Raw genomic sequence first — 7421 nt, 5'->3', positions numbered from 1 at the left:
TCTCAGCTACCACTTGCGAGATAGTTTGACAGTATCAGGAATTCACATGACATACACAGCCACACTCACACCAATGAGAGACGAAAGCACCCCATTCATATACACCCAGTGACATTCAAGTGACCAGCTGAGACACTGTGGGTGTAGCCATGCCTTAACTGCAATCATTTATGAAATGTACTCCAATCCCACTACAGATATCAAGAAACATTTTCTCATCTCATTAAATGCTTATTATCCAGCACACACAGCCTGATATTTCTACATATCAATCTCATCATTCTTAATAAATGGGAAATGAAATCCTAGCAATAAATATATTTGGTCACTTAATAATTTTTATTCAGGTTGAGCAGATGAAAAAATGTCTGACCATTATTGCCCATGCAATGTAGCAGTTGTAGGACTAAAGTTAAGACAGACAACATGGGGGGGACGGGGGAGGTTTGAAATGTGTAACTCCAGGCTCTATTCCAGATTCACAATGTCCCATGGCCAAAAGAGTTATCAAACAATGTTGTCATTGGGTCTAGTTAAAAGCATAATCACATTATTACAAGGAAACTGTTGAAAATAATATACATACATTAACAAAAAAAGAAAATAAATGCAGACCGTATTTGTAGATGTCATGGTGGAAATACATGGCCTATTATCTAAACACAGCTGGATACTTTCCAATGTAAGACCAAGAGACCTGTATAGTTCACACGCTGGGAAGTCAACAGTCCTTTTCTCACTCTCCATGCCTCTCATCTGTCTCGGTTATCCGTTAATTCTACACTTCTCTTCTTGGAATGCTCACAATTCTCCAGCAAATAAGTCCTGAAGGTGTGTAAAAGTCTCCAGGCTTTTTGAGTTTGTACGTTAGTGTGTGTTTGTTTCTGTGTGTGTGAGAGATTGTGTCTTGTCTGTTTGCGTGTGTACGTGTGGTTTTCACTTGTGTAAGATGAGAAAATGTGTGTGTGAGACGTGTGTGATCAGGATGAAGCAAGGGCCTTGATCAGGTACAGTTTGTCTCCCTGCTCGCTGGTAAAGATGGGTGCCTTTTTGTAGTGTTCCACTAATTCCTCCATGGAGCTGAACTTGCGCTGTCCAATGCAATACAGGCTGTCCTTCAGCTGCACCTTGAAATGCTTGTTCTTCCCCTGTGCCTTCAGGGAGATGGAGAAGTCGTTGGGCTGCCGGGGATAACGGAGGAGAGAAAATATTTAATTTTGCTTAATGAATAGAGCGCTTTTCAACATTTTGAATTAAAGAGTCATTGTGTTAATAAAGAATACCACAATAAAAACATCTATCAATGTTTCCATGTGCATGCGGGGAGTGACTCACTGATGACTCGCTGTCTCGGATGAGGAAGTCCCCTTCTGTGCCTCTCTGGTTTAGTGCCACCTCCGCCTGGTGGCGAGTCACCTTGCCGTAGTACCACTGCTTCCCCGCAAAGCGCCCACTGGCCGAGGGTGAGATGTAGTCGCAGTCGGGCGTGGGGGGCCCTATGGGGCCTGGCGAGGAGGGATTGTGGGTAGTGGAGTCCTGGAGCACGGTAACATAGTTCTTGGGTACTAGGCCTAGCTGGCCATCTGACTTGCGGCACTTCCACCACTCTGGGTCATTCTCTGGTTTCTCCACCACCTCCATTACCTCGCCCTTCTCAAAATTTAGCTCCTCGTCGTTGCCCGAACTGAAAGGGTAGAGTGCTTGCACTGCGTGGAGTACACGGTTGCCGTTAGCCGCGCTGCTAACGACCGCCCCTAGCTTCTCTGTTAACGAACCTGTGGGGTCGCCCAGCCCGCCCACACTTCCGCCAGCCGTCCCGTCCGCGTCCTCTGTCACATAGTTGGAGGGGAACCAGCCCGAGTGCCCACTATAGCTCCCCCGCCACCAGCCATCGCTGCACTTCTCCATCACCACCACACGTGTGCCCTTGACCAGAGAAAGCTCGTCCTCGCGTTCTGCTGTGTAGCTGAACTTGACCAGCGCTGGGAGGTTGAGGTCGTACAGGCGCTCGCCATTGTCATACATGTCTGAGTCTGCGTTGGAGGCCGTGTCACGCATCCCACCTTTCCGCTTCACCTTTCCGATCCCTGAGGAGGGGACATTAGAACAGGTTTGAGTGGTCATGAGCACGTGTGACTGACTGGTGACAGCAACTTGTGTGACACACAAGATTGAAATCCAAAGAGGATTTTCAGGTTAAACTACATTACTTGTAATTAACAATTTAAAACCAGATTACAATTTACTACAGAGGGTACAATTTCTGGGGAAATTGTAGGGTGTGCTTGCTTGTGTCGGTTGCAGAGGGGTCCGTTTTTTAACCTTTTGACGCATAGTGGTCACTTCAGTGGACAGCTATTCAAAACTCTGTTTGTTGTATATGCATGGGTTTTGGTGGTTTAGTTGCAGATCAGCCACTCTAGTGGACGCTTTTGCGTCATCCCATAACACTGCTACCCATTGGCCAATTGTTCTAAGTGAAACAACATTTTCAAAATTCCAAGATGGCCGACGGATTTTCAAAAATGCTAGCTAGCGCATAAATATCTTGCCAATCCTTCTATAGACGTAGACCATCATAGGTAAATTAAATGTTGTAACATAAAGTAACTTCTAAGGAGCAATACTATTGTAAAATATTTGAAGTATTGCTTTTATTTTAGGAGGAAATTACAATTGATCATCTGTCCACTAAATTGGACATCATGTGTCACTGGTTTTAAGTCAACCACAATTTATTCTAGTACGGCAACTTTTATGTTGTTGAAAACACTTCATCTGCACCAACTTTTTGGGCTGTTATAATTTGATTCATGTTTTTTTTTACCTGCCTGTTGGTTTTTGCTCCAACAACACATTTAACTTTATTCTACACTAGCTACCTGATCAACCAGCTAATTATTAGATTCAGGTGTGCTAGATTGTTGGGGCTAAAACCTACAGGCAGGTAGCTCCCTTGGATCAGGGTTGGAGACCCCTGTTTTAGATGTTTCTCACACCTGATTCAAATAATTTACGATAGAGTTGCTCAGCAGAAACCTGATAATGACCATTTATTTGAATCAGGTGTGTTGGAGCATGGGAAACCTACAGGGCAGAGGCAGAAGATTCTTCATATTTCATTGGATTTAATTGAGAAGGATGTTAAAATATGTGACACAGTAGTTTTAACAGCATAATATATGATTTTTCTCATTAGTTTGGTTAATCCAGGAGTTCCCAATCCTGGTCCTCAGGCCTCCCTGCCCTGCATGTTTTAGATGTTTCCTTGTTCCAACACACCTGATTCGAATGAATTGCCGTTACCAGGTTTCTGCATAACTAGATAACGACCCATTCATTGGAATCAGGTGTGTTGGAGCAGGGAAACATCTAAAACATGCAGGGCAGGGAGGCCCGAGGACCAGGATTGGGAACCGCTGGGTTAATCCATATTTCTTCAGTTTCCTATTTCTTTACAACCTAAATACATGTTGTCCACCTGAGTGGACAAAAACTATACTACTATAAAAAGTGTGTATAAAATAATGTTCAACTTCATTTTTGTATGCCTATAGAGGACTAAAAACACGTGAAAAAAAAATCTAAACTAAGGTTGTCACAATTCATGCATCAAAGACATTTTACAACTGATATATCTGTATATTTTTTAATCCAAAAATGCATAGCCTACTTATTATTTATAACATATAAGATTATAACAACATGATTACATAGATTTAAAAGCATAATTTTTTCTGCTCATTTACAACTCAAAATACGAAGAGTGAAGAGTAGAATGAAATAGTTGTCTTCTTATTTCCCCTGCAAGAGGGATGCAGCAGCCTCATAGTAGAATCAAAACGAATACATTTGGCAGACCGGTGTAAAACTGGAGCTAATCTCTATGACTTAAGCGTCAATTTAAGTTTTCCCCTTCTCATGATTTTTTCAAGCATTTAGCCTACTCATATTGTATTCATTCATTAATAAAGAACCCCCTTTGAAGCTTATTCTAACAACGACATTACCGGCAGTAGCTATCTCAGATGGAATCGCAATTCAAATAGTACAATTTTCTAACTGACAATATGCCCCCAAAAACGTAAAAAAGCTTGACATTTATTTTGGGGAAAATCAGTGGCGTAACTATAGGGAGTGCAGGGAGTGCAGCTGCACTAGGGCCCGTGGCGAAAGGGGGCCCGTCCTCGATCTCAAGTGAGAACTCTACCTGAAGAACTGACCGGGCCCATCGCTCCGCGTAAATCACAGAAAGGTTAACATATGATCCAGTCCGATCAATTCGCAAACATTTCTCAATTATGGTGTCAGTTATTCTCATCTGCCCAATAAACATTTTAACAATAGTCAGTCTTAACAACAGCAAATAATTCATTTTGCCTCATTTGCCTTTTGCTGAATGAAATGAATCTCTTTGTTATTAAGTAATATTGTCTGGGTAATATGTTGTCAAAGATTCTATAGCCCACCTACACGTTGTGATCGTTTACCATCCTGTTGTGTTGCATTGCGTTTCGTGTTGAGTAATTGCGGTAAGTAGGCTACCCCATGCCCTTCATTCAAACACAAAAGTAGCTGCAGGAAGCGGCACAAACGCATAGAGCAGAATGAAAGGGTGGCAAAGCTGGCAAAATTATCTTCATTTGGATTTGTGGCGAGTTGTTCAAGAGGACACTACATCTGACCCCCAGCCCAACAGCAATGAGTGAAACTCAGCCACCAGTGTAGGCTAACGTTTACTGTCTGGTATAGCCTATTGAATGCATTTAGACATAGCTATTAAACAACATTAAATGCATGTATAGGCATAAGGCAGCAGCCAGATTACATATTGAAAACAATGTGCAGGATGTTGTTGGAAAATAGCTAAAGCTAGATAGGCTAAACATTAAGCTAGCATATCTAGCTAACCAAAATAAAATCAAACCAATTCACCAATCAATTCACAATGTGTATTGTAATAAGCAGTGTTGGGAAAGTTCACTTTCTACATTAAAGGGTTGATTGACTGGATTTTTGGGGTATTTCACACTGTTCCTTAAGGTCTCCGAATAGAGTATGTACATTGGTTGGGTTTAAAATGGCTCGGGTGCTCTTCTATGCCCCCTGATAGATCCTCTGAAATGTTCCTGGGAAAAAAACACTAGCTTTTCTCCTTTTATGGTATGCTCATTAATATTTAGATAAGCTGCGCGCTGATTGGTTGGTTTTCAACGAGTGAAGCTGGGGAGCAAAAACGCAACACGGCCAACAGCAGCACTCAATGAAACACCGAAGGTGGAGACTTGAAATAAAAACGCGCAAATAAATCTATGATGTCTACGCAACACTGTTTTCAACAGATTGACTACATATCATTTGAAATGATAACATTACTTGTTTCCACTTTTGTTCTTGAAGCAAACTGGATTGACTTGGGTGGGTAGAACGTTAGGCTTAGCAACCAAACCATATCGTGATTCAACTCGGCTTCAGTTAGCTAGCTCTTGATATCTTGCTGAAAAATAACCTGACAAAGATCTGGACAAACATGCATCGTTAATTGTAGATTTACATGACACGGGTTATTTATTTGAATGAAACACAGTCAGGAACATGAAACAACGTTAGCCCCATTGCCAATAAACTAGGCTAAATTATTACACATTCTACCTATGCTCTTGCGTTAGCAAGCTAAACTAGTTTACATGCCTACTACAGTCTAGGTGTTACTAGTAACAGTTAACCTACTAGCAATGCTAACGTATCCTGTATCTAGCACCTGCCTTTCTCCAGTTCTTTCAAATAGATTATTTAGACAGGCGTTGCAATAAGCCAGACTGCTGTTCGTTTTCTGGCAATTTTTTCGGAAGCTTCCCTTCTAATGCCGACTACAGCTAGTCTAGCTAGAATCATTTGATGTGTAGAAACGTATTTAGCATTCTACCTATGCTATATACAGGACACGTTAGCATTGCTAATAACTGTTAGCACAACATCATACTGTCCTTACAGCTTGCGGTTGAAATGAGCATACGGTCGGAACAGCACCTCTTTCCAGGTTCAGCTTCCTAGCAAATCCTGCTTGAAATTGTCCAAGGTTGTCAAAACTGTCTTGGGTGAAATGTTCAGAGCAAGTGAATGATTGAGTGTCGAACTTCGCCGGGATCTTCTCATAGACAACAGCAGCCATGCCTGTTGAATGTTTGGCTCCTTGGGAAGACTGTGAGTGTTAGCCTTCCCTGTACAGCCTGGAACACAGCATTTACGACCGTGGTCCATTTTCAATATCCTTGTTATAATTCAAAACGTTCTTCTTTGTAATTCCTTATAAGTAGCATACACAGAGCAGCGTGCAGCTAAACTAGTATCGGAGATAGATGCCACCTCGGGCTGGTCTGGATGTAGATTTTGGGGCGTGACAAATATACAGACCAGAGCCAAAAAGGGCGGTCCCCGGTCCTACGTCACACCGGTAGCTTTGTTGAAAAGCTAGCGTTTTTCAGTCAAATTTTTTCTTTTTGAGATTTGCATAGGAAAGAGGTGTCAATGGACTTTGATATTCACTGTATGTTCATTTTACCCACCGAACTGTCGTTATTCAACATGACAAGATAAAATTGGTTTTGCAATCAATCGCCCCTTTAACTAGTTCAGTTCATAGCTCATAATTCAAAATTTTGAAATAAGTTCAAAGCTCCAAATAATGAACTAGGTTTGTTCAGTTCTTTTTTTCAATATGTGGCTGCCGTCTGCAATACCTCTCTCTGCCTCTACGCAATTCGGCGTTCTCACACTTGCCAGGCATAGACAGTTGAAGAAAGAAAGAGCACACGCAGCGATTGACAGGTTGGGCAACCCTGGACACAAGACTGTTAACAGTGTGTTTTTAGCCGGGAAGTCTCAAGAAATCTGGCACCTTATTAAATGAAATTAAAAAGAGTGAATGTGCCATTCACAGACACTAGAATGTATGCCTCCACTGCACAGTATCGTTCATCAGGCAGTAATAGGCCCTACAGTAAGCTACGTTCAGTTCACGTTCACCAAAATTATGAATGAGTTCATGAACGTGTTCAGACGCAACACTGATATTAAGTAGCTACATTTCCATGCGCCTCTCTAAGATCAACACTCAATAATTTAGCCTGACGATAGGTCGGTTAAGGGGCCCGTTGGTGAGATCTGCACTCGGGCCCGCCAAGTCATTGTTACGCCGCTGGGGAAAATCCCTCATTCATAAAAAGCTCAGTGGTAGCGATCACTGTCAGTAACAAAGCATAATGCAATATAGCCCTGTGTGGAGACTGGAGAAGCTGCCCCTGTAAATTGTACAACTACAGTACTACAGAACTAGACTGTGTTTGTCTTGGTAGCGATAGCGTTGCTTGAATTCGATTTAACGTTCCTTTGTATGATTTAGGATGAAATTAATTATTTTC

General features: G+C 41.9%; 1 protein-coding gene across 3 annotated transcripts in view; it reads right to left on the bottom strand.

The window, feature by feature from the left end:
- Positions 1 to 320: 320 nt before the first annotated feature.
- nck1b (NCK adaptor protein 1b) overlaps positions 321 to 7421 on the bottom strand; it is a 115207-nt gene continuing 108106 nt past the window's right edge. For all 3 annotated transcript variants that reach the window (XM_084702873.1, XM_084702874.1, XM_084702872.1), the window contains exons 4-5: positions 1336 to 2087; positions 321 to 1181 (exon numbers count right to left, since the gene is read on the bottom strand). In XM_084702873.1, the coding sequence (XP_084558999.1) occupies positions 981 to 1181; positions 1336 to 2087 (953 nt within the window). In that variant the 3' untranslated portion in view covers positions 321 to 980. The remainder of the gene's footprint in view (positions 1182 to 1335; positions 2088 to 7421) is intronic.

The sequence above is a fragment of the Hypomesus nipponensis genome, chromosome 8 (assembly GCF_054491055.1).
Source record: "Hypomesus nipponensis isolate SF chromosome 8, ASM5449105v1, whole genome shotgun sequence".
NCBI lineage: Eukaryota > Metazoa > Chordata > Actinopteri > Osmeriformes > Osmeridae > Hypomesus > Hypomesus nipponensis.
The sequence above is the reverse complement of the archived record's forward strand: the minus strand, read 5'-3'. Positions and strand labels throughout refer to the sequence as shown.